The sequence below is a fragment of the Lepisma saccharinum genome, chromosome 1 (genome assembly GCF_977018435.1).
Source record: "Lepisma saccharinum chromosome 1, izLepSacc3.1, whole genome shotgun sequence".
Lineage (NCBI taxonomy): Eukaryota > Metazoa > Arthropoda > Insecta > Zygentoma > Lepismatidae > Lepisma > Lepisma saccharinum.
The window spans coordinates 120,743,780-120,771,002 of NC_139229.1; the positions used below are offsets into that span (position 1 = coordinate 120,743,780).

Genomic DNA, 27,223 nt, shown 5'->3' on the forward strand with positions numbered 1-27,223 from the left:
CTTCTAAGGTCAATTTCTCGCAAACTATTTCGAATTAATACAAACTATTTTGCACAACGTTAATATAAAATGAATGGCATGCAGTGATACAGTTAAAGGATGAAAATAGAAAGTTACCGGATAGGGCATAATGTCATAGTGTATAATGATAAATATCATGCACTTACGCACATAATACATTTTTCCTTTATAATGTTGGGAGTTTCTTCGATTCCTACTTCCGCCGTTGAATCATAGAGGTTGAATTACACATACTCGCAACCAAATAAAAACAACGTAAAGTGTAGTGTAAAAATATATTTTTTTGGTATTATCAACCCATTGCAGCTAGAACTATTCTATGCCTAAATAACGAGTTTTTTGTGCACATACTATAATTAGCCCGTTTCTGCAAGGCTGCCATTGCGCTTTAATATATTAATTCCTAGGTTCAGGAGAATGTAATTCTCGGAAACTTATGACTGGCTACATAATCGTAAAGCTTTACTAAACCCATTTTTATTATCGATTTACACGAGAAATTCTTACCTTCGTTGAAAATAACGTTTGAATATCCATCCCATAGCCCTCCAAAGCAAAGCTTAGGGCAACCAAATAACAAACGAAATCCTTTAGTGACACAACAGGGGTGGCGCCACCAGCGGAAAAGTTTGGCAATGAACAGCCCCATTCCCTGGGCGCTGTACTGGCGTGCTTCCAAACCTTCCAAATAGAGTTCGCATCGTTTTGAGAGGAGACAAAACAGCAACGAAAATGTCACCTCCAGTCCAGACTCCAGTTCCCCCAGTTCCAGCGCATGCGTGCTGCTACTGCTAGGTAGAACAGCAGCCGACAAAGTAAAACTAGTGTTAATTGTAAAAAAGGGAAAATATACTTCTAAATATGACAACGTAAATTATGTTACTTATAAATTGAGTGCACATATAAAGGTAAGTTTTATCGAAAGTCATGGAAACATGTGGCAATGCTTTGTCATTGGGATTTAACATTTTCCATTTAGAAGTAGCGAAAATTCATTTTTTCCCCCAAGAAAAGAAATCTTACGCAATTACGGCTTGCAAACCAGTGTTAAAAGACGTGTTTTGTGCTTTGAACTGAAACCTGTGTTTTGATACAAGGAATGTGTAGTTCTTTACAGCACCGTACTTTAAATAATGTCATTTCACTAATGGTTTGACATCGGTACGTTCTTTGAACTAATACATTCAGAGTCTACTTAGCCTATTTTGAGGGAATATGTTGCAATTGCAATGCTTAAGTTCTTTGAATCACCAATAGAGAACCTTTATTAAAATTTTAGTATCCGCGAAACGTCTGAAATTCCTTTATTTTCTTCTTTTTCACATTGGTACTTACGTATTCTGCATTGCTAAGGATTCTTGAAGGTGGGATTTCGTTTTTTTCACGAAAATAATTTCAATTTTCCACATATCGAGTAATTATTGTTCGTTCGTTTTTTGGTTGAGTTACAGGAACTATTTTACAATACCGGACCACTCTTCAATTGCTATGAAATTTGGTAACAGTTTCATGCATCGGAGACACATTTAAATCGGATATTTTGTCTTTCTTGTGGTTTGTACTTACCAATTATGTATTGCGGAACATAGTGGAAGGTGCCAATATGCTTTTTGCACGAAAACAAACACTTTTTCTGCTAAAATAAACCATTTTCCTTAATGCTACGGAAAGCACGTCATGGTGCGATATCGCTTGCTTTGCGAATTGTAACGCTTCTTTTGTTTTCGAATATCAATGTTTCCAACTCTATTGTGCATGAAAGTTGTAAAAAACCGGGGATCAAAAACCATGCACGGATAGCCCCACAAACCATTGACGTTAGCCCCAAAAACCATCCACGGGTAGCCCCATAAACCATTGACGTTAGCCCAAAAAACCATCCATGGGTAGCCCCACAAACCATTGACGTTAGCCCCAAAAACCATCCACGGGTAGCCCCACGAACCATTCACACGAGGTTAGGTTAGGTTCCATTAGCACCCATTTCACCCCTAAATTCATCGAAAAACCATTTTTCTTTCTCGAAAAAAAACCGCGCGTTTCTCGAAGAAAAAAACTCGCGTTTCTCGAAAAAAATCGCGCGTTTGGAAACCCTGATTCCACTAGCAGGATCGCGTGACTTCCGACACTAGAGCCATCTGCAGGTACATCTTGGAAACAACGGCATGATGTTGTCGATTTTCACAAAATGTGCAATATTATTACATGAAAAGTGATTATTTATTGTTCTGCTACATTGTAGGATGAAGTTTTAGGAAGAATATATATCGACGGAGGTTGTAAACCTTGGACAAACTCATTTCCGTAATTAGTTTCTTGTGTAAAATTGAAGAAATGTGTCTCCGATGCATGAAACTGTTACCTGAAATTTCGCCTACTCACTAATTGAGACCTCCTAATCACGAATCTGCATGTAATAATTTGCGGTCAAGTATGGAAATCGATAAAAAAACGAAATAAACTATGTTTTCTTAACGTAACGTAACCCTACCATAAGAACAACAGCTCCACGGAACATGCCATTTTTCCCGAATGGGTGCCACTTATCGCACAACACTGTAGCAACATTGTGTTCTGACGTCACGGGAAAGAGCTTTTTCATGTTAGGGAATACAAGGTAACGCGTCTCTTAGCGAAAATATTATTTTTTCTTTGTATTTATGCTAATGGAACCTAACCTAACAGGCCTAACCTAACCACGTAGGCATTCCTCGTCTGACGTCAATATTCAAGGTTGCAAGATTGTTGTGCGTAAAGGAAGAACATTAACGAATTGCGAAAGAAAGATTGTTCCGAATTGCTGTGTATGGACAATGAACGTGGTAAATCGTAAGGTTATTTTACAAGTTTTACACGTAAATGTACAATTTTAACAAGTGACCGCCAAATATGAATTACAGATACGTCATCAGGACACCGAAATTAGTAAGTAGGCGAAATTTTATAGAAATTGGAGAGTGGTCCGGTATTGTAAACTCATGCCGAGTTACACAATATGGCGGGCAAATCTTGATTAACGTTGTCTATGATCAGTGGGTGTGCAGTGTTTCCAACACTTCGGTATGGTCCCAACACCTCTCACTCGTTTCTTTCGTCATTTTTAACATTCGTACTTACCTATTCTGCATTGCGAAAGATTCTTCAAGGTGGTATTTTGCTTTTTTCAAGAAAATAATTTCAATTTGTGACATGAGTAATTATTGTTGTTCCTTTTCTCGCTTTCGTAAGACACAATATGGCGAGACAGCTTGACTAGCGTGGTACATCATCATTGGGTATGCAGTGTTTCCAACCTTGTCAACCGAAAAATCCCCACGAATAATTCGTGAATAGCCCCACGAACCATGCACGGATAGCCCCAATTCTTGAATAGTCTCACGAACCATACACGGATAGCCCCACAAACTGAAAAATCCCCACGAACTATGCACGCTTAGCCCCACAAACCATTCACGGACAGTCCCAATTCATGAATAGCCCCACAAACCATGCATGGCAAGGTTAGGTTAGTTTACATTAGGCAATCATAGTTAAAATTGTCATCTTCTTGCAAAAAAAATGGCATGGTTGGAAACACTGACAGGGAGTTACGTCATCAAATATTCGCAACATTTGGTTCACGTAGTGCAAGGAAATGAAAGGAAAGACAATTGTGCGTCGGAGAGATATTTCTGTTGAAAAATACATGATTTCCTGGTGAAATAGATTCCACGATGAAAGAAAATACCTCCACGAACTTTCGTGTTATTGTTTTTGTATTTTTTTTTGGGTTTGAAAACCCCACGAACCATGCACGGATAGCCCCACGAACCATGCACGGCAAGGTTAGGTTAGGGAAACAGTTAAAATTGTCATCTTCAAAATTGTCATGTTCTTTGAAAACAACAGTGTGGTTGGAAACACTGACTGGGGGTTACATCATCGAATGCATGCAACATTTGGTTCCCGTAGTGGAAGGACATAGAGGCAACAGCTTTCGTGCATTGGAGAGACATTAATCTTCAAAAATACATGATTTACCAGTGAAATAAATTAATAAATAAAACACTTCCACGACCTTTCAAAAGTGTACGGAAAGTCAGTTTGGTAATTACTTTCTCCTGTAAAATTGAAGAAATAAGTTTCGCGGATTCTAAATTTTTACCAAACCTTTAAGAAGTCTGTTGACCCAACATTGAGCAATTTCAATACCGGTTACCAGATTATAAATTGCGTATTTTTGTCGAGAGAACAGAACCATTAAGTGACAGTACCGATATGATGATTATGTCTTAAGGAAGTTTGTCCAAATGGCCACAATTCAATTTCAACCTTAAACAGCTTAACGGGGTCTGGTGACCGAATGTACACCCTCGAAAATGTCTATTTTGTTTCCTCTCAATCTACAGATTCTGATGATTTGGTGCTGCCTTGAAGTTATTTGAACATGCGGAAACCACAAATAACAGATATTTACATGTGACCACACACCTGCAATTCCTTGCATCCCGGACTAGTTTCACCATTTTTTAAAAGCAATTTTTGTTATACACTCACAAAAACATGCAGGAAATAGAAGTATAACGTATAATTACTATCAGCATTGAAACCGAAGACTCCTAACCTAACAATAATGGAAAATCACATTTTGCACCACTTGTTTTGAAGCAAATTTCATTCAACATGCATAAGAGAAATTTGCAAATTCAGAAAATAATGTAAAATTACTATCACCACCAAACCTAAAACTCCTATCGTAACTGGAAGGTAAACCCTACTCAAAATTCTGTTTACTGTTTTCAGTAGATCAGGGGTTCCCAAACATTTTCGATTCAGGGCGCCCTTAGTGTTTCGAAGATTTTTCCGCGGCACCCAAGTTAGAATGTAGGTCTATCTAACACTTGCAACGCTCACTTAGTATTGTTTTTGTTGCTTGTCTTTAAGTTAAAAAATAAGCACATTTCAAAATCAGGAACATTTTATATGTAAAAAGGGTACTACTTTACTATACCGGAGACACCTATCAATGATTTATTTCGCAATTTTTTACATTGCTAACATACTATTCTGCATTACGGAACATTTCTTTAGGTGAAATAATGAATTTCTAACGAAAATAATCTATATTTCTTACATTAACAAGTACTTACTGTTGTTCCTTATTTCCCGCAAACCATCCAAGTTAAAAAATAAGCACATATTTCAAAATCAGGAACATTTTATATGTAAAAAGGGTACTACTTTACTATACCGGAGACACCTATCAATGATTTATTTCGCAATTTTTTACATTGCTAACGTACTATTCTGCATTACGGAACATTTCTTTAGGTGAAATAATGAATTTCTAACGAAAATAATCTATATTTCTTACATTAACAAGTACTTACTGTTGTTCCTTATTTCCCGCAAACCATCCACGGGTAGCCCCAAAAACCATTGACGTTAGCCCAAAAATTCACGATAGCCCCACAAACCATCACGGGAACGAGGTATGCCTACTAGGTTAGGTCTGTTAGGTTAGGTTCCATTAGCACTCCTTTCATTCAATTTAGCATATACGAACAATACGAGAGCGTATTGTGCTCTAGTGAAGAAAGCAAATTCCGTGTTGGAAATAGATTTTCGTAGAAAACCACATGCATTCGCATTAAAATGGATCAAAACTACATTCCCGAACATCAACGACGCTACAGAAAATGATTTGCGTAAGTACTTTCTCCTGTAAATTTGAAGAAATCCGTCTCCGGTATAGTAAAGTGTTACCGTAAAAAGTACTAAAACCATGTGTAGACTAAAAATTAAGTGTCATTTGAGTGAATGTATTGTAACATTTCGTGGTGCCCCTGTAAGCCAACCAGGGTGCCGCAGTGCACACTTTTGGAACCCCTGCAGTAGATCAATGGGTGTTTTGAAACATCTACTGTTTTCAGTAGCTGAACTGTAATGCTAGTGTCATCTACTGCTTTTAGTAACCGAACTGTTTTCAGTAGATTAACTGTACTGCTAATGTTTTCTACTGTTTTTGATAGTCAAACTGTTTCCTATCTTAAGTAGCTGAACTAATGCTTTTATTATTTTTTAATTAATTAATTAATGCATTTAGGTAATACTCTTAATGATTTCAGTAACATAATTGTACAACCAACATATTTTATTGTGTTCAGTATATTGATGTATGAAAACAGTACTATTATCAGTAATGAAAATATTCTTATCAATACAATTGAAAATGCAATGAATAATCATATAAACAACTTAAATAAATGTGTGGTAAAGCATGTGGAACTTGCTACTTAGGAATGCGTTCACACAACAAAAAAATCAAGTGTAGTGAACACATTTTTAAGTGTGTAACTTCATTATGGTTAACGTACTTGTAGAAAATTGAAAAACATAACTGTTTTACACATAAATTGACATATTGTTCTTCATATATTCACACGAAAACAGCAAAAAATTAGTTTAAACGAAGACCTGACCCACAATGCTTGAGAAACCAAAACAAGCAAAGGTTCCGTATAGAGGAAAAAGATTTCTTAATTTTTACAGAAGAAACTACTTATGGAAATCACTTTCTGTATCATCGTTGAAGTTCCTCAATGTGTTTTCTTTCACCTTGTAATATTTTTTAGCTTGAAATCTTGTTTTTCGATGAAAATATATCTTCTTTGTAGGTAATCAGTGGTGATTTAACAACTGGTATGGACCCGGATTGATACATACTTTCCGAGAACTAGAGAAATTACACATAAAGCTAGGTAAAGCCTAGAGCCACATATCATTATACTTTGAAAGATCCAAACTAGCTACCCCAAAAACTAGAATGAAAAATATCTCTCCGACACACAATTCCTGTTGCTTCCATTTGCTTCTATACGTCAATAATGGTCCATGCGTTTAATCACGTAACCCCCTGTCAATGTTTCCAAACATGCCTTTTTTTTTTTGCAAGATTTTTTATTTTTCGAAAATTCAAACTATGCTTGCCTAACCTAACCTAACCTTACCGGAAATGGTTTGTGGGGCTAATGCCAATGGTTTTTCGGACTAACGTCAATGGTTTGGGAATCTAACGCCAATGGTTTAGCTTAATTTCAAATCCGGCCACAAAATTAGGAATTTCTCAGTGAAGAAGGCTGGAAACTGCATGCACACTCGAAATCGACCACATTTTGTGTTACAGAATCGAAAATAGGAAGAACAGTGAGTACTCGTAAATTTAAGAAATGGACATTATTTCTGTTAGAAATTCATTATTACACCTAAAGAAATGTTCCGTAATGTAAAAAAGTGCGAAAGAAATGATTTGTAGGTGTTTCCACTATACGGAACTAGTACCCAAGCAAACATTGTTGACTATGTTGATCCTTTCTGCATTGGCATTACACAGATATATTAATAACTATTGCAATTCCATGCTGAAAAAAAGATTAACTGATATGATAATGTATTCAAACTACTAGCTGTTTTAAGGTTGAGTTATTTTTTAAGAAAGAGTTGTAGGAACTTACTCATTAAGATATATCTGACTTCAGTAGCATTCATTAGAAGAACAGTAGAAATTCAGTTCATGTACTGTTTTTCCAATGCACTTCAAAATCACTGAAAATATGGTGTCCACAATTTGTGTTCTTCGAGTCAATAAATTATTTTATAATATATTGAAGCAAGTATTATGCATTGTTATTCACATTGTTTTTTCAGTACAGTAGCTCTACTGCACAGTACATTAGTCCTACTGTAGAGTACAGTAGATGTACAATACGATTTCAGTACATTTCACAGTACACAGTAGAAGACATTTGAAAACAGTAGAATTTTCGTAGCGAATTTACAATACCGGAAGTATCTTCGGCATGAGTTTACAATACCGGACCACTCTCCAATTTCTATAAAATTTCGCCTACTTACTAATTTCGATGTCCTGATGACGTATCTGTAGTTCATATTTGGCGGTCACTTGTTAAAACTGTACATTTACGTGTACAACTTGTAAAATAACCTTGCGATTTACCACGGTGATTGTCCATACACAGCAATTCGGAACCATCTTTCTTTCGCAATTAATTACCTAATGGTCTTCCTTTACGTACAACAATCTTGTTGACGACAGACGAGGAATGCCTACGAGGTTAGGTTAGGTTCCATTAGCATAAATACAAAGAAAAATTAATATTTTAGCTAAGAGAACTATACCTTATCTTGCCTGTTGATTTCTTCATGTTGGGAAAATGGCATCTTCCGTGGAGCTATTGTTCTTATGGTAGGGTTACGTTACGTTAAGAAAACATAATTTATTTAATTTTTTTCTCGATTTCCATACTTGACCGCCAATTATTACATGCAGATTCGTGATTAGGAGTTCACAATTAGTGAGTAGACGAAATTTCATAGAAATTGGAGAGTGGTCCGGTATTGTAAACTCGTTCCGTATCTTCAATTGCTTTCAAATTCGGCATACTCACTAATTTTGGCCTCCTAATCATGAATCTGCAGTTAAAATTTAGCAGTCACGTCTAGAAATTGCAAAATAAGTAAAAAAGTGGGTCCGTGAACAGAGTAAACACCCTTGATTTATGAAGAAAACAACTATTTTTTGCAATGATTAGAGTTTCAAAACTTTTGTTATAATGACCCTTAATTTTAACTATGCTTGCCTAACCTAACCTTACCATGAATGGTTTGCAAACATGTTTTCCACCTTTACGCAAGATGCCATTTTCTCACATGCAAATCAACACTCCATATGCAGAAATTTTATTTGTATGTAAGTGATTAACAATTTACTACTAAATCACATACAAATACAGTACATAATTTCACTGCTCTCTCAGTTGACAAGTGCATTAAGTGGTTAATTTTTGGTCTTACCACTTAAGGTCCCAGGTTCAAGTCCTGAACTGCATGTTTTTTTGTGAGTATCCTTTCACTTAACATGAATAACAAAAGTTTAAATACATAGTTCTAACAGTTCTGTCTAAAATATTTCATGCTCTGCCATATTGTCAGGGGAATTTTTGAATTGGTTGCTCAGTTCCATGCTGTTACTGTGGAACTGAACAACCAGTTCCTGTATATACTCTTCTGTATGCCTTTCTGCACATACAGCATATTACTAAACATCATATTTGATAAGAAATCATGAAATCTGTAAAATTACTGTAATAGTTGCTTACGATTTGCAAGGTGAGAAGTTTGAGGGCTTGAATTTCACCTGTCAGTTGAGAATTAATGTGTTCGGCCTTTAGCTTTCAGTTCAATATGTTAAGATTGTAAGTCTTTTTATGATGATAATGTTTTTGAGAAATTTGTTAGTAATAGTACAAATTGTTTTTTCTTTGCAGAAGTGGAAACATGTGCTCAAGATTTTATGCTCATTTCATCATTCATCATGAGTGAATTTGTATGAAAAATAAATCCATTTTCTTATGAAAGGAGAAACGTTTAAATCAATACTCTTGGTATATTATAGACGAACTGGCAACAATGAATGCTGTCGATGCTTCACCATATATACGAACCATAGAGTGGGAGATGATGGACAAGACCAAGTTTTTCCCCCTGAGCATGATGAGTTCTTTCACAATTCGTTGTGTTCTATATCCCTTTACAGTGATAAAAACTCGCATACAGGTTCAAAGACATGATGAAGTATATAAAGGATTAATAGATGCCTGTAGGAAAATATATAAATATGAAGGGGTGGGTGGTATGTATAAGGGGTTTTGGCTTAGTACTTTCCAGATAGTGTCAGGCTTGTTCTATGTAACAACATATGAGAGCGTGAGACACTTTCTAAGAAAGAATGATGTGAATGATAGCCGTGTGCGAGCACTAGTTGGTGGTGGTTGTGCTTCTCTCGTTGGGCAAACTATAATTGTACCTTTTGATGTTATGAGTCAGCATATGATGGTTCTAGGGCAAATGGAAGGAAAAGATGGTACAAAGAAGGTGGTGTTGAATCCATTAGGAGTTAAATTTGAAGGACGATCAAAAGCTGCAATTGCCATAGACATAATGAAACAGATTTATCACAGAGATGGCGTACGTGGTTTCTATAGAGGTTATGTTGCATCCTTATGCACATATGTTCCTAATAGTGCCATGTGGTGGTCGTTTTATCACATGTATCAAGGTAAGTTGATTTTTCATTATTAGAGGATTTGAAGGAGAATTGATGCCTTTTTTACGAGTGTGATTTATGTGACTTAGAAAGTAACAATTAAGACATACACAGGAACATCGTTAAGGGGGGTCCATGGAGGAGCACCAGGCCCTCACAAAAGTCTATATGGCATGGGTAAATTTGTCTGTATATTACACTGGAAATTTTACTTTGATGATGAATATTACAAGATAGTCTTCAGTAAATTTTGCTTACAGTTTATAACAGTGCTGTTGAATTTTCCTCCTGCATGACCAGCAAGCAAGACATTGGTTTCTACTCATCATTTTCCTCGATTCTTGTCGTCTAATACAGAAATAGATCCATTGGCAGGAGCTGCCCTAAATGATTTTTCAGCCTGTCGCTGCTCAGGGAAGTCTGAGACCTTTTGAAAATGCACTTTCTCTCCCTGGCCACTTTAAGTGCTCTTGAGATCACAATCACTCCTTCCGAGGATCTTTGAAAGTGATCCTTATTCCTTTCTCAGTTTATACAGATTACAGATATTGTCATCGTGTAGGTGTGGAAATGTGGCTAGAATTCTGTGGGGGGTGGGGACTTGTAAGGATATCCTCACACTTTTGAAACTGCAAGACACAACACTTGTTACAATAATGAGACAAAGCAGACATAGAAATTTTTTGTCCCTTTTCATGCACCAAGATGTATGAGAAAGTTGCCACCAGGTGGTTCTTTCACGTGGCTTCAACTGAGGCAAAGTAATAAGCCTTCGTTTGTCCCTCAGTAACTTTCATGCATTTTCTAAGAAACTTCTTGTACTTTTTACCCCAGTGTGGACAATTGTTGACTGTCAGCTAGTGTGAAGCTGGAGTCTTTGTGGTCTGAGAGGGATTCGTGATTATATAGCTTCTGTAAAGTTGAAGGGCATGTGCCTTTACAGGCACCATATGTTTCAAACAAGTTTTAAAAGAAAATATATCACAGTTATTTCTTTTGTTCTTGTTACATTCAAACAATAGTGGTGTTGCATCCAGTGTTTACATAAATATAGCCTTTCAACAATGATGTCCTACAATTGTGTTTTTTTCGAACATGAAAAGGAGAAGCCGTGATTGTACCGCATGGCACTTTTTAAAAATGTTGCTTTATTTTCCTTACCAGTGCAATAATAGCCAGGAAAGCACTAGGTAACCTATCTACACTTTTCTCACGAAAACATAGAGGCGTTTGTACATTTTTTCTGCCATTCTTTCAGTTGCTTACACGCCTCTGAAGTGACCTGTCCTCTTTTGGCGGAACTCGGTACCACGCACGGGAACGTTTCCTACCTTAAATGATATCACGCCAGCCATGAATTTGGCCGAAATAAGAATAATAAAATTACAGTGCGTTGTTCGAAATGGAAATTATTTGTATGCAGAAACCATTGCAGTACCCATATGAAATGGCAGAGTTGCCAAAATAATTATATTGAAAAGTGAGTTGGGTTCCTTTTGTTTGAGTCAGTATGCCTTTTTTTACGTATATCTTGTAAAAGTAGAAGAAACATATTGAGATTTGAACATTTTAAAGTGTCTTCAAGTTGTGTTTCATACATTTGATTGCTTTTTCTGGGAGTCAGTAAGATCTTGACTGAGAAATTTGGACAAATAGCTCCTTTCTAAGCCCAAGAGTTGTATGATTTTAATTCGTTTTGAAAAATACATTTAAAATTTTTGAAAAATGCATTGAAAAATTTTGATTATAATATGAGAGTGCGCATGACGGAGGGTTCAGTTTTGATATGGAAAAGATGTCAGTTCAAAGAAGTAAATTTAGTTTCTGTGGATTTGTATTGCATGGGGTCATTTAAAGATGTATGCCTAAATGTCACGTGAATGTGTGGGGATCCTCTAGAAGCGATTCAATCGTGCATAATTGGTGATCAGTACAGTTCATTGGCGAAATCATTCTTTTCCACATCTTTTGTGTGCGTTGCACTGCATCACCAATATGTATGCAGATGTGCAGGGTTCAATTGGATTTTTCATTGCACGAAGGCGGTGCAGTTTAAAGTTGTGTTCAACTCTCCTGGTGACGGGTGAATCTTGTGGATCACTTTTAGGGATGCCGCTTTAGGAATCTCAAATATCTCTTGGAGTGTCAGGATAGATTATTTTTTCTGGACATTGGAAATTATCGGAAAATCATTGTTTGATGTTGTCCTCATACTGTTTGTGAAATTAAAGCACATATGGCAGAATAATAATTCCTTTAAATATAGAGTTTATTAATAGTAAAAGTCAGGCGTCGAGCAAACAAGCTTCAGAAAGAAATTTAAAGAATGCATAGGCAAAGTGATCATATAAAACCTGCTTCGAATGTCATAATCGGTTTTCTTTTAAAGTCACTTGGCCAGGGTTATATAAAAGTTATTTGGTCGATGATCCTAATTTAAAACCCTAGTTTTCTGGATTATTAAATAATATATCACCTACAGATAGCAACTTTCTACATCCTTCATGCCATCATTTATTAGTGCATGTTCTTTTTTTTTATATTTTGTTTCATTCAGACCTTGTTTTCAGGCACAAATGGTAATTCTTTTAATAAGAAGATGAATTTATCCTTAAGCCTACATAGACACCAAGAATAGTGCACCTTTCACGAAAATTTTAATAACTTGCGAGGTTCTCACTTTTGTAATAGTCCGTAATTCTTCGTTTCCTTAATTCATTTCTTAAATAGACATTTCTCAAGATCCGAAAGCATCATAATACTTATAGTGTTCTAGGTTAGTACACTTAATTTCAGAGTCACATGTGTATCTACACATAAAAATACACATTCAGTCTTTAAGCAATTCTTTTTTATGCGTCGCTGCTCATTAAATGTTGACAATACTTATACGTTGCTGTTCATTCTTATTTGGTTTCTGATTATAGGCGGTATAATCTGATTGAATGAAAGTTAGACTGGCATTGGTTTCTGTTTGATTAGATATTAAGAAATATGGGCAGGCGCCCACAGACGGGGTGGAGATATCTGGAAAGACTTCATACAATTCAAATTTTGAAATTGTAGTGTGAAAACATGGACGAGGGGGTGCGGTGAAATACAGCAGATTAAGTGTGTATGGCTATGCAAATTATCCGAATCGTGGGGATGCTATATGAGAAAAGCATCACCCCCCACCTTTCCTCCACATACTGCTCCTCCTCCCCCATGAGAAAAATCCTGCGGGCGGCCTTGATTAAGTGATTAACATCCAATCATATGCATGCGTAGTATATTGATAAAAAAAGATGAGGTGCATGTGAGGTTTAAATTAATGGAAACTAATTACAGCCTACTAGTATTCTGGGGAGCTCTTTACAAACATTTATAAGACAATTAAGACAGGAAACCAACTAATGTCATCCCCTCTCTCATCTCTTAAGTTCATCTTAAAGTTTTCTTCACGATCTAGTCGCACGTGGTACTCAGTTGTAGTAAAATTAGGAAAATGCGAAGTTTCGTTGTATAGAAATGAAAGAAATTATTTTTTTTACTTTTCCATTACTTATGTAGATTGTGCATTTAAATGCCTTGCAGCATAACTTGCCCAGTACCGCAAGATACTTCCAGGATTACCTATTAATATTATCACATATTAAAGTTATACCTTCTTTATTCTAAAGAAGAAATGTGTTCTTTAATAAATTTACAACCATCTATAATAGCGTATTTATACCTTTTAACAATTCAATTTCTTTTGGATAAGATGATGTCGGGATCGCTTGTCCCCCGAGGAGAATGCCCGTGATGATTTTTGTAATGGATAAAAGCATGAATAAAGTTAGCCACCCCCCATCCTCCCGAACAGACCGGTGAAACTACGCCTATGGCGAGGGTAGAATCACAGAGTATATGTGATCTTGTTTTTGTACATCGCGAGTGAAATTTCAAGTGTGAAGCTCTGGAAACAATGGATCAGAATCGACATATGAACCATATTTACCAACACATTAGCAAAGCCACTGCTGATAAAGTCGTGGACAACTTTTCAAAGAAATAACGTCAATGGTTGCATCTCCTCTATTTGCAAGACAAGTTCTTAAAATATTATGTGTTGTATTTGAAGGTAGTCGTTTTAAACAGTATTTATCACCAATTTTCTTCTGCTATCAATTATATTTTTCAATTTTTGTGAAATTTCTGTCACAAAATTTTTTGCTCTTGAAGGAAAATACAATTTCAATATAAAATATTTTATTAAATTTATTTAATATAAATGTAGTAGTAATGCATATACTGTTGAGGATGTATCAGTTGTGAGCTTTTTATTATCTTGGGCCCCTCCCTCATAGCTTTTCTGGATGCACCACTGTGCTGCGTGTGATAGAATTTGCAATAGACTCTTGCCACTTTGCCACTAACACAGGTGTTGTAATGAAGAATAAGTCACCACTTAACTTAAGGGAAAAAATGAGGTATGTAGTAAGAGTTTTAAAATAGTGTCTATGCTCCAGGAATCTTAGGTTTCAAAATTCTACATATTGTTCTGCCTTTGTGATTTTTCTTCAGTTCCACCAACAAATGTGACTGCTGCTTAGATTGCAAAGTTGCACCGACATACAGAGTGGCCACAAAGTGGGTGTACCCCCCCCCCTTTTTTTTTTTTTGATACTACAGTGGTTGTTGTTATAGCGATTTGATGACGTACCTGATAGTTGACTTCTCCAGGACATCGGTATGGAGATGTTGCACAGCTGAATTCTGTGTCATGTCCTGGCAGATGTCTTGTGGAGATATTCCGGCGTCACATCCTATCAGCATCAGAGAGTTCATTAACGTGACAAGGACGTTACGGCTTGCACTTTAAAATCAAGTTTTGTGTGTTTCATCATAGTCAAATGATTGCAAATCCACAAAAATTAAACATACTTTCCACGGAAACCCAGGGGTATGCTTACTTTGTGTCCACCCTGTACAAATATAATTAATCCTAATTTGTGTAGCAAATAGCTACATAATGTAATAATGAGATGTAGAGAAGCAAATTACTCATCAAGCATTTTCTGTTGTCATTTGTCTACACCTGCATGTTGAACTCAACTGCTGCAACTTCAAGTTGGCATTTTCTAATTTTCTTTTCTAATTTGGTTATTTTAAGTCACTTTTCTATCTCTTGGGTAATTGCAATGATGAGATGAATAATCGTCGATGCCTGACTATAGGGTCCAAACCTGTGACCTTTGATTTCGTTGCTCTCTGTGCTCGTGCGTCAGGAGCAGAATCCTCTGAAAAAAACTAAAAATGGGCTGAAAGGAATCAACATTGAAAATGATTGTTTATGTGTGCTGGTGTGTGTGTGTGTGTGAGAAAGAAAAGTTGGTTTACTTTGTGTAAATGTGACAACATACAGAATATGTCACTGGAATATACTCTGTGATCAAAAGTATCTGGCCTAGGGTGGTTACCAGATCACTGCCCCAAAATGTAGGACACAAAACATTCTCAATAAATAACATATTTCTATAGAACACATTACAAAGTAGTTGAAAAATAACACTTTTCAGTTTTAAAAAATGAATTCTTAATGAATTTTTAAATGTAAAATTTCAAAATCTGCAATCATACTAATCAATGCACCTCTTACTACATGATGTAAGTGGTACATCTCAGAGGATACAATTTTTATAAAAATTTCAGGTTTACTCAAACTATATTTATGTTACAGGGTACAGTCAAACTCTTTGAAATTATAGGGACCAGTACCAAACAAACATTTTACAGATTTTATGAAAAATTAATTTCTCTTAATTAATTGAGTCTGTTGTGCTGATGGTAATGAAATTACTCTCTCAACATTTGAATTATGACCTGTAATGGCAAACAAATATTCAGCAATTACCGTAATTTAAAATGGTTTGTAAAGTTTTATCTTGGGTAGTTTTTACTTCAATAACAGGGTATCTACCAAAACAACACATCCAGAATTCTTGACTTTTTCTGGACTTTTCTAGACCTTTTTCCATTTTTCTTAATGTTATTTAATCAACCCCTACTTAGGTAAAGTAGGAAATTAGTAATTAAGAAAATAAATATTTATTTAATGAAAAACCCTACCAAAGGACCCGTTAAGATGAAAACTGAAGCTGACTTTAAGAAAAGAATTAGTTCTGCTATCTTGTATTAATGCATCCTGAACTGTGTTTGGCAGACAAGCGAGGCTTTGGCATCTGGACTCTCAGCCAGTATATTCTTATGTGGCGCTTGTGTCTGTTGTCCCTATATGTTTGTGACTGTCCCTTCATCCATCTTATCGTAACACCATTCATCCTCATCTTCGCGACTAGCCAAAGGGACAGAAAAAATGAAGTAAAATAAACTAAATCAATCAATCAGTCATTATGATAGCAAAAATTCTTGACCACAAGAATAATTTATTGCCTTTTTATTGATTGTTCCATCAGTATAAACTCTAAGGCGAAAAATTCTGCTCAGGCATTGGACAGTGACGTTATCAGAAAGTGGTCCCAAAATTTTGTTCTTTAAGTGCTTCCGTTTTCCCGTTTGTTTAATAGCAGCAGGACAAACTTTTTTCTCTTTCGGCAATGACTGAATCAAAATAAATTTCACTATTGAGTTTGGAAGTGCAGTCCATAGACTTCCAACTTGCATGATTTTTTTCTGTTACCTATTTTCCTAATTAATATTATGTGATGCTCAAAATGTAGGACATTTATAATATTTTTCAAATTCTTCCCGGACGCCGAACATAAGGCTAAAATGTACGACATGTCCGGAAAAAACCGGACGTCTGGTGACCCTAATCTGGCCATACCGGAAATCATTTTGTTTATCATAGAGGGCACGACACAGTACTGTCATTTACCGCATGGAACACATGGTCAGCAATCTCAGCAGTCTGCAGACTGTGCGAGACAGCAATATGGGACGGTCTGAGGAACTCACGGACTTTCAACGTGGTCAGGTAGTTGGGTGCCATTTGTGTAAGAAGTCTGTGCGTGAGATTTCCACCCTCCTAAACATCCCTAACTCCACTTTTTCTGATGTTGTAAGTGGAAATGTGAAGGGACTTGTACAACCCAAAAGCTTCAGGCTGACCTCCAGAGACTGTAGAGTGTTGAAGAGGGTCGTACAGAAATGCCAATCGCCACCTCGCATGGTGCAAGGAGCGTCGAAACTGGCCCATAGAACAGTGGAAAACCATTGTGTGGAGTGATGAATCACGGTACACAATGTGGCAATCCAATGGTAGGGTGTGGGTGTGGTGAATACCTGCTGAACGACATCTACCAACCTGTATAATGCCTACAGAGAAATTCTGGAGTGGCGGGGTTACAGTGTGTTCATGTTTCTCCTGGAGGGGGCTTGGCCTCCTTGTTGCTTTACGTGGCAATGTCACGGCACAAGCTTACGTTGACATTTTAACCGCTTTCATGCTGCCTACCATCGAAGACCAGTTCGTGGATGACCATTCTGTCTTTCAACACAACTTAGCACCCGTCCATACTGCTGTGTAGCTGTTGGGGATGATCACGCCCCATACAAACCTCTTTTTTTGTTAAGGAAGCAATTTTCTTATTTTTGGACTTTTTGTCTTCACACTAAAAACAATTGTTAATTCAAGTAACGTTTTGATTAATTTTCACTATGTTTTGTGCAGTTCTGACATTTCATCAATAACACATTTTCTCATATCTTCGTCATGTTTAACTTTTGGTCGCTACTGTAGTTACAAAAATTATAATAATATATTTTCACTTACTATTTATTAACAGATAATACATCTGGAAAAATCTGATAAATGAACTCTAACTCAGGATATGGACAGTATTTTATGCTCAGAACCTCCTTGGTGGCCATCTTGGATTCTCGACGCCATGTACCTTCTCTTGACACATTGTGCAGAAAAACACCTAGTATCATATTTATGATTGCATGTCTCATAATGAAGGCATATTGCTTAGAATCCTTGCAGAAAAGGGTACAAAATTCTTTCACTGGATATATCTCCATAACAGTGTAAGTTATGAGAAAAACTGTAGGAATATTATTTGTTCCGTTTGTAATTCTGATCAAAATATGTCTTTATACAAAATTGTCAAAAACCAATATTGAAGGAGTTATGATTGATTTATTTTGTTAGTGCGTGAATCGGCGACCATCTTGAATTTATGGGTCCCTAGAAAACTTGGGTCCGGTATGCCAGATGTCGACCCAAGATTTTTTCCTTTCTTTAAGCATGCCCTAACAGGATCAAAAGAGAAAAATTGTCCACCTCAAAATTTCTGCGAGTCTTATGGACAGGGACTGGGCTATAGGGGGGTTTCATGAGGTGCCTGCATCATGGGAATTTTTGGGGGGGACAATATTTTATACCAATTCTATATATCTTCACACAAAAATGGGGGAGGTCGTTTCGTTTGATTGGCTTGTTACTGAATTTTAGTTTTTGTTATGTATAGTTTTTCTACCTACCTGTGGGTGATCGCAGCGATATGGTTGAAATGAAACACCATCTCTTAGCTATGCCTTTAGAATCGGTTTGGATGCAGGGGAAGGACGTGCTATTCACATTAATACAAGGTTAGTCGAGCAAACAAACTGTGAAGAATAAGGTTCAGTACACTAACAATGGTAGTGAGCCTGAGCAGTTTTGTACATTTTTATGTCAGCAAACATGAAAGTGAGCCTAAAGTATCTAAAGTAAACATATATTGCTTAAATATGTCTATTATACAGTGGCACAACTACAGGGATGGTAGGGGGATTCCCACCCCCAACCTTCGACGGAAGTCAATTCTAGGAGTTAAAAAAGGGGGGGGGGGGCAAATATTGATGGCCCATCATATTATTTGCACCTTATTAGGGGCAAACTTTTGACGGCCAAGGGCACCTTGAGGGGGCACAGAGGAGCCATTACCCCCTTCGATTTCAAATTTTATGCAAATAGAAATACATTTGTAAAATTTTCTTGCTTGCTTCGCTCACAATGTTTCCTTTTCTTGTTTTCAGCAACTTCAGAGCTGTAGCTAGGGGGCGGCTGAAATTGGCTATGTGCGTCAGATGATCTAAATGAAAAAAAGTTGTAAAAGAGATAATGCCATGGCATCCAGTGAAATTATTTGCACCCTATTAAATCAATATTGTTTTCAATTGCAAAAATTTGATCTAAAACTTTTCTTGCTCGCATGGGTCGCAATATACTTGTTTTCTGTAGCGTGATGTATTTAAATAATGTATTGTAGTGGTCGGAAATGTCGCTATAGCCACATTTCTTCTCAGAATTTTGAAGTAAATTTTGAATGTGGCAACAGTGGCAAAAAAAAATCGACATTAATGTATTCTTTTGCAGGAGGTTCATAAAGACAAAGTCTATTACATGGAAATACAGATAATCTAGATTATATAGCCTGACCCTGTGGCCGAGTGGTTAGCACATCGCGCTGCGATGCCAAGAGTTCCGGGTTCGAATCCCGGTCGGGCTTGGTTGTTTGTGAATGTCCATTCATCAATTTCATCATTTCATCACTCATCCCCATCTTCGCAAATTAGCCAAAAGGCACAAAACGCGAAGTAAAATAAACTAAATCAATCAATCAATCAATCTAGATTATAATTATCTTGATATTGCACATTATAGATATTCGTGTAATTTATTTCATTAGTATCTGAATAATTCTAATATCCATATAACTAACTGACATATATCAATACATTGAGGCTAACAGCTATGTTTCTTGAGCTGCATTGCACAACATGCCTTGTTTCCGACACCTCCAGAACAAATCCCATGGATATCCATGGTGTAAGAGACAGCAAAATGTAATTAATTACTGTGTAAAACACAACTTGCAGTGCAAAAGCGAGCGTTCCATTCTCCACTACAATGACCAAGCAATAGTGCCAAACAGCATTGATCATTGTCAGTATATGGGACCTCACCAGCAAGATATTATTGTTATGGAATTACAATTATTTTCACCATAATATTTTTTCACATTTTAAAATTACAAGGGTCGTTCAAGGTTAACCGGGATTTTCGTACGTAAAAAATCGATGAATAACCGGATCATGATGCAAAGTGCGGGTGACGTAATGTATTCCTTCGCGAGTAACTAGCGCCCAGCATGACGTATTTCACACATGCGCAGCAGTTGCAGCGAACATGGCGGCAAGCAGTGTGTCTGTGGCTGTGGAGCAGCGGTGTGTAATCAAATTTCTCGTGAAGGAGAAAGTGAAACCAGCTGAGATTTTCAGACGATTGCAAGCACAGTATTGTGAACAAACGATGTCGCGGACAAGAGTGTACGAATGGTGTGAGCAGTTTCGCGAAGGACGGGAGCTGGTGACAAATGAAGCGCATGGACACATTCGCCCGACTGCAGTCACACCAGTGAATATCGCACGTGTTGAGCAAATGATTCTTGAGAACCGGCGAGTAACAGTGCGGGATATTGCTGCCGAGGTGAATATCAGTGTCGGGAGTGTTGAGACAATCATTCACGACCACTTACGCTTCCGCAAAATCTGTGCAAGGTGGGTTCCCTGCCAGCTGACATTCGATCAGAATTGGACACGCAGGACGGTCTGTGAACAGCTTCTGAATCGGTTTCGAGCAGAAGGTGATGAATTGTTGCAATCCATCATCACGTGTGATGAAACATGGTTGCACAATTCAACAACAGAGACCAAAAGACGCAGCATGGAGTGGTGGCATAAAGGTTCCCCGCCCCCCAAGAAAAGCAAAACGCAGCCGTCCGCTGGAAAGATCATGGCAAGTGTCTTCTGGGACATGAAGGGCGTTATCCATGTGGATTTTCTGGACAAAGGAAGCACGATTAATGCCCAGTATTACTCCACATTGTTGAGTGGTGCTGTACGAAAGTCCATTCGCAAGAAAAGACCTGGGATGTTGTCTGGAAATGTCATTCTTCTCCATGACAATGCCCACCCTCACACGGCCAATGTGACAACAACAACTCTCGCCGACATGCGCTGGGAAGTTCTGCCCCATCCCCCCTACAGTCCGGATTTAGTCCCCAGTGATTATAATTTGTTTGCACCCCTTAAAGACCATCTGGGAGGGAAGAAATTCACGACAGACGAAGCACTGCGGAGCGATGTCCTCCAGTGGCTACGACAACAACCAAGTTCTTTCTACGCCAAAGAAATTCAGGAGCTGCCAGAACGATGGCAACGGTGCCTCGGCGCGCACGGAGAATACTTTGAAAAACTGACATAGTTTGGTGTTTCTTCTGCTACCTATTTCCTCTGCAGAAATAAAAGTCCCGGTCAACCTTGAACGACCCTTGTACAATACGTTTTGAACACTTGGGCTTACATGTCAGTTTCCTCAATATATTTTATGAAATTGTAAAAAGTATGTACAGTTATTGACTTTTCTGCAGAAACTACAATTTTCTTTAGTTAATATACAGTTTCCAAACGTATGTATTTTTCCTACTTTTACGTTGCTTTTCTGTAACTTTAAATAATCATGAAAATGAGGTTGAATGTAACTCAGAAAAGAAAGAGACCAGACCTTGCAGTTCGGGTGGAGAGCTAAATGCCCCCCCCCCCCTTATATTGTTGGTTTTGCATTGCAGTCATTGAGGAACCTTTGTTCCATAATGTAAAGAGTATACAAAATTTCTCTTTATGCAAATTAATGTGAAACATTAGTGACACTAATCGAAGAAACCATTCAATAATTAATGGATTCCAATTTTCGATTATCAAACAACTGTTTTTGACAGTTCACACAAACAGGCGGACAGGCAATTCAGACAATTGTAAAAATGTACACAGTAGTCTACAGAATGTCCTATATAAACAGTACAATGTCTATAGTGGAACAAGAGTAGTCACTTGTAGCAAGTAGTGTCCGAGCCAAGACTGAATGTCGGGACATGAATTAAAAGGAATGGACTGTGATAGCCTTGCATCAATTGTTATAAAATTAGAATTGCCAAATATTGCAGACTGCATACTTCTGGAACCTGTCTCTTCCCAGAAATAAGCCATTCTTTGTGCAAGGACAAAATCGAAAATCTTGCAAAATTTGAAAAATCATCGTTATTTTCGTAGGTTTTTATAGGTTCAAATTAAAATGTTTCATAACTTGAGGGGGTAGGGGCATGCCCCTCCCTTGGGTATGGGCATTCCATATGGTTATTTCAAGTTGTTTATGCAGAAGTAGCGGAAAAGTAGCAAAGTAGCGAAGAGGAGTAGCGTAGTGAGCTACTTTTTGCAAGTGTAGCTGTAGCGAAGCTACTTTTAAAATGTAGCGTTCTGATCACTGGTTGTATATTTGTATTGAATAAGCTTTGAATATGTACACAATTTAGTGTTAGCTTGTTGCATATGTATTTTCTTTTTTTATGTTGCCCCATGTTACATATGTGCAAAACATATGTTGTACATGGAAGTTACACAGGTATATTCGGAATGCATTTATCATTCATTTTCTGCCATTCAAAAAATACAGTTTGTGTGCTTGTTTTCCATTATTAGCTAATGTGAAATTGACTGTGTTGAAAAAATATTTCAAATCATTTGACCAAATGCTTTAGCACACACAGACTTCTACCCCCTTTTTGTGTAATTTATGAGGATAGTAACATCTTTGATACTACTACTACGACTACTACTACCGGGCCGCAATAAGAAGCGCTGTGCAATGAGAACGCAGAACGGCAGAATGTGACCAAATTCTGTCTTCTCGTTGGCTGCCATGTGGCTGGGGGTTTTCTGTGTTGCCACGTTCACACAAACAGGCGGACAGGCTAATCAGCTGTTGGCAAGCTGGGTTAAAATAAAACTTCACGCGAAATTAAGCACGTACGTATCAGTATGCTAATATATGTTATTTCAGTCGTAAAGTGATAAATTAACGAATCTAGAAGTTTGAATCTGAAGTTCCTTGTAGGTTAACGTTAACTTCCCTTGTGAATTTTACTTTCTGGCAAGCATGAAACATTTGCTGCTCTACACAGCAACCGAAAACCTTCACTGAAAGAACCTCTGTTGTGTTTTTATTATGGTACATTGCAAGCATCAGCTACCGACATCATTTTACTTGTGTTGTATCATATCACAATTACCTACAAAAGAAAATGCATCTTGTGTTATGAACAACTGTGGCAAATCGTTCTCCTTTGATTTCATGCTGCCTCTATTTGCCTTCTTTGTCACACCGCGGCTTTCGTCTTTTTCGGAACTCGATACCGACCGCAGCTATGCCCGCCTATTGTTTTTGTATACAAAACTCGCCCTTTGCTTTGTAAAGACATGGAATTTATATTTCTGTGACATTGTTGAAGCTTCAGAACATACAAATGAAATGCATTTCTTGAAAATTAGGGTGAATTACGTATAAACAAATTACGTACAACTTGGTTTCGTTAACATGTTTTTAAATTATATTTTGTGGAACCTACAAAAAATTACCTCCAAACAGAATTTCACAGAACTGAGTTACTGTATTACGGAGAAGAATTTATCAAGAACAAATCAATTGCGTGTGAATTGATTGATTGAGTTGGTGTTTTAAAGTCCACTTTATGCACACTACGGCTAATCTGAAATGGACCTACAGTTGGAAGTGGGATCATCCGAACCACTATGTGCCTTGACAGGGTATCGAACCCAGGACTACTTGATTACAAGGCGATGACGCATACCCTTCCACTGTACCATCGGGGAGCCACATGTGGTTGTGTGAAGTGAGATAATTTGGGAAGCTACATGAGAATACAGGCTCTGGCAATACAGAGTTCAATAAATTACAAAGAAACTCTTGGCAATTGCTCGATTTCCTTAACATTAATGATACATGTGGTGCATGTGTTATTAATGCTTCGAGCTACCTGTATGTAAAAACAAAAAAAATGAATGAAAGAACAGAAGTAGTATCAAAATAATTTCTCTTCCCTGTGTACCAATTACTTTCTTTCTTCTTTCCGACATTGCAGTACAATTTCTCCAAACAACCCTTGCAAACACACACGAACACCCGCTCACGCACAAAAGTATTCAATACAGAAATCTGACTGAAAAAACAAAAAACACTTCACTTAGCCAAAAGCTCTCCGCCTATTAACGTTGTTCCTTCAAATATGAGCAGAGTCTGAATGAGAACAATTGGAAGTGTCCCGTTGTTGACTATTTAACCAGATGTTTAATCCTACACGTTTCTGTGGCCTCGCGAGAATTCTGAAGTAGGTCAATCCGGCAACAGCACGTCGCTACCAGAGTGAGTGGTTCCATGCCTGTTGCTAGCGCTCCCCGACTGTAGTAGTAGTAGTAGTAGTAGTAATAATAAAGCCATTATTAATGTTGTTATTATTATTATTTGTATGTTTATCCTGGTACTTGCCTTCCCCCCAGAAAAAAATTTGTGGTTGCACCTCTGGTATTATATTGTTCCGCAAATTTTGTCTGACCAAAATAATTTGGAGTAATTAATTCAGCATAAGGGGGGGGGGGTCAAATGTTCTACCTATTTGGGGGAGAGTGCATCATGGGCCTTGGGGGGGATGGGCACCCCTGACCTGCACCATCTACTCATTTTGACTGCTGGCAACGGTATACATTATCCTTCACGAGTCATTCTAGTGTATTGATGATGGGTGATGTATGGGTGATCCTCCGTACAGTTTGGGCAGTGTCCTGTCATTACTGTCAATATAGTGTATGTATCAAGGTTTGTTTAACAACATTGTAAATACACAAATCGACATAATGTAGAGTTTTCTGGGCATGATATTATCCAGATTCTGTCTCTTTTTCCAGATGAATTGTATAATGTTTTACCAGAATGGGTATCACATCTATTCATCCAGTGTTCAGCAGCCACTTTAGGTGGATTCACCACTACCATCCTTACAAACCCATTGGATATTGTTAGGGCCAGATTACAGGTAAGAATTGGTTCTTGTATTTATTGTAGGAATTAGTGGTGTTTGTTTTAATTTGTATGGGGCTATTAGATTTTCCTCTTTTGTATGTCTTTACACAGTACTCAAGTAGATATTCCTAGCTGGGGTTATGCTTTGTTGAATTTTGAGACAAGTGAGAGAGGGGTGGAGTGATGAACATGAAGACAATGCTGTAGGTGGGATGATGTTTATGCAAATTGTCCTTGCTGGAGAATGCTTTGTAAAAACTTTCTTAAGTGAGGTGGTGTAGCATGAGCACTACATGTAGGTCTAACCGAACAAACCTGAAAAAATCATTGGTTTAAATCTGATCGGACTCTTCATTTGCTCTTGTGTTATTTCATTAGTTGTCTACCTAAATCACCCCTTTATGCATGGAAAATGTTAGCAAACAGAACTTGTGACTTAACATCCCATGAATATGAAATGTACCAATGCAATTCTGAAGATTTTAAATTTAAGAGCAATACAAAAGAAAAAAAATATGTATTTATTTCAATAATTTTGGGCAAATAAAATCCAATTTACGTCAGAATATAATGATGAAAAACAATAAATAAACTTTGAGTATTTTTTTTTTATATTTAAGTACATAAAACCCTCAGAACAATACAACTTACCGTATATAAGAAAAGAAAGTAAAGCTATCCCTTTCACATTGAAATATGCCATGGAGGCATATTGGGCATGTGGAGGCAGCACCCCACACATTCACAATCTTGGCCATTTGTGGAGGTGATGTAATCTGCACCATACTCTGGCCACCCCACCCCCACCCCCATCCCCCCACCTCAGTGTTGCTGTTGAGTACTTATTTGTTAGATGCTAGGTGAACCCTGAACTGTTCCATGCAGGGGCTTGAAAAATTCTCACCTGAAATTACCCATTCTGGAAAACATAACTGGGTCTCCAGCATAGCAGTTAGGAACCCTATTGACTAGAGCCCCATAGCTCTCACATTACATTAGCAAGGAATATTTATTTTGGATGATTAAAAACCGAAATTTTGCTTCATTTAAAAATAATTTAGAATCTATTAAACATAAAATTTATGCATAGTCATTTCTGTTAAAATTTTATTTATATGTATATCTTGAAATCATACTGGGAAGTAATGATTACATTTGTTTTAGGTTCAACGGTTAGAGTCAATGCATAAGACATTCACTATCTTGTGGGAGGAGGAAAGAATGAGAATCTTCACCAAAGGCTTAACAGCACGTTTATTCCAATCAGTGTTTTTCAGCTGTGCCATTATACTAGGGTATGAAAGTATAAAAAGAATGAGTGTAAATGAAGAATATAAGGAATACATTAGGTGGTAGTTTAATTCAATTTATTTAATGTAGTCAGCAATTGCAAGTAGTTTCCATACAAAAGGAGATTATGTAATAATACAATAAATAAGTAAGACACAAACATGCAATTTCAAGTATTATACATGTACAAAATTTGTAGTGAAGTTACCAAAAGGCAAGTAGAAAATGTTGTGTGTGTGTGTGTGTGTGTATTTGTGTACTTGTAGTGGTAGGTAAACACTGTGTTGTAATCAGGTGAATTTACATTCAGCTTGCAGGTCTGAAAAAAAAATACTTTGAAAGTTATTTGCTTCTATAATGTATAGTCTATACATATTAATGAATATCAGAAATTATTTTTTTAAGAATGGAAGCTCCTGTTGATTGTGTATGTTGCTGTAGGTGTCACAAAGTGATAATCAGAGTTTATATGATAAACTTTTTCCATTTTAAAAAATAATATAATTTTTTTTAGTGAGAATTATTCTGTAGAATAAAAACAAGGAAGACAATATATTTTTGGCAGGGTAAAAAAGAAAGTAAACTAACTAATGCTCACTGAACACATTAGATATTATTTTAATAAGTGATGTGCTTCACATACCCACATGCTTTGTTTTTAACCTTATTCAACCAACAAAATGATTGCCAGAAAAAAAATGTTGAAAATGTGATTTCATAATGTATTAAAGCGAAGATTATGGAATAATTTTCAGTAAGTGGTATGGTTTGATGTAGTAATATGGGGTTAAATGATATTTCTAAAAAAAAATGTTTCTTAGTTTTGTAGGTATAATATTGTATATGTTTGTACATACATATATGTATATGTGATATACATATGAATGTGTTAAGAAAATTTT

General features: G+C 36.9%; 1 protein-coding gene across 3 annotated transcripts; it reads left to right on the top strand.

Annotated features, from left to right (window-relative positions):
* Nucleotides 1-779: 779 nt before the first annotated feature.
* LOC146000422 (solute carrier family 25 member 44) lies at nucleotides 780-27,223 on the top strand. Of its 3 annotated transcripts, none has more exons than XM_083138034.1 (4): nucleotides 780-929; nucleotides 9,348-10,138; nucleotides 24,917-25,044; nucleotides 26,196-27,223. In XM_083138034.1, the coding sequence occupies exons 2-4, from the start codon at nucleotides 9,490-9,492 to the stop codon at nucleotides 26,385-26,387; spliced, it is 969 nt and encodes a 322-aa protein (XP_082994160.1). In that variant the 5' UTR covers nucleotides 780-929; nucleotides 9,348-9,489; the 3' UTR covers nucleotides 26,388-27,223. The 3 variants fall into 3 exon arrangements, with proteins under 3 accessions (XP_082994160.1, XP_082994169.1, XP_082994177.1); XM_083138043.1 differs by lacking the exon at nucleotides 780-929 and adding an exon at nucleotides 1,065-1,182; XM_083138051.1 differs by lacking the exon at nucleotides 780-929 and adding an exon at nucleotides 2,266-2,325.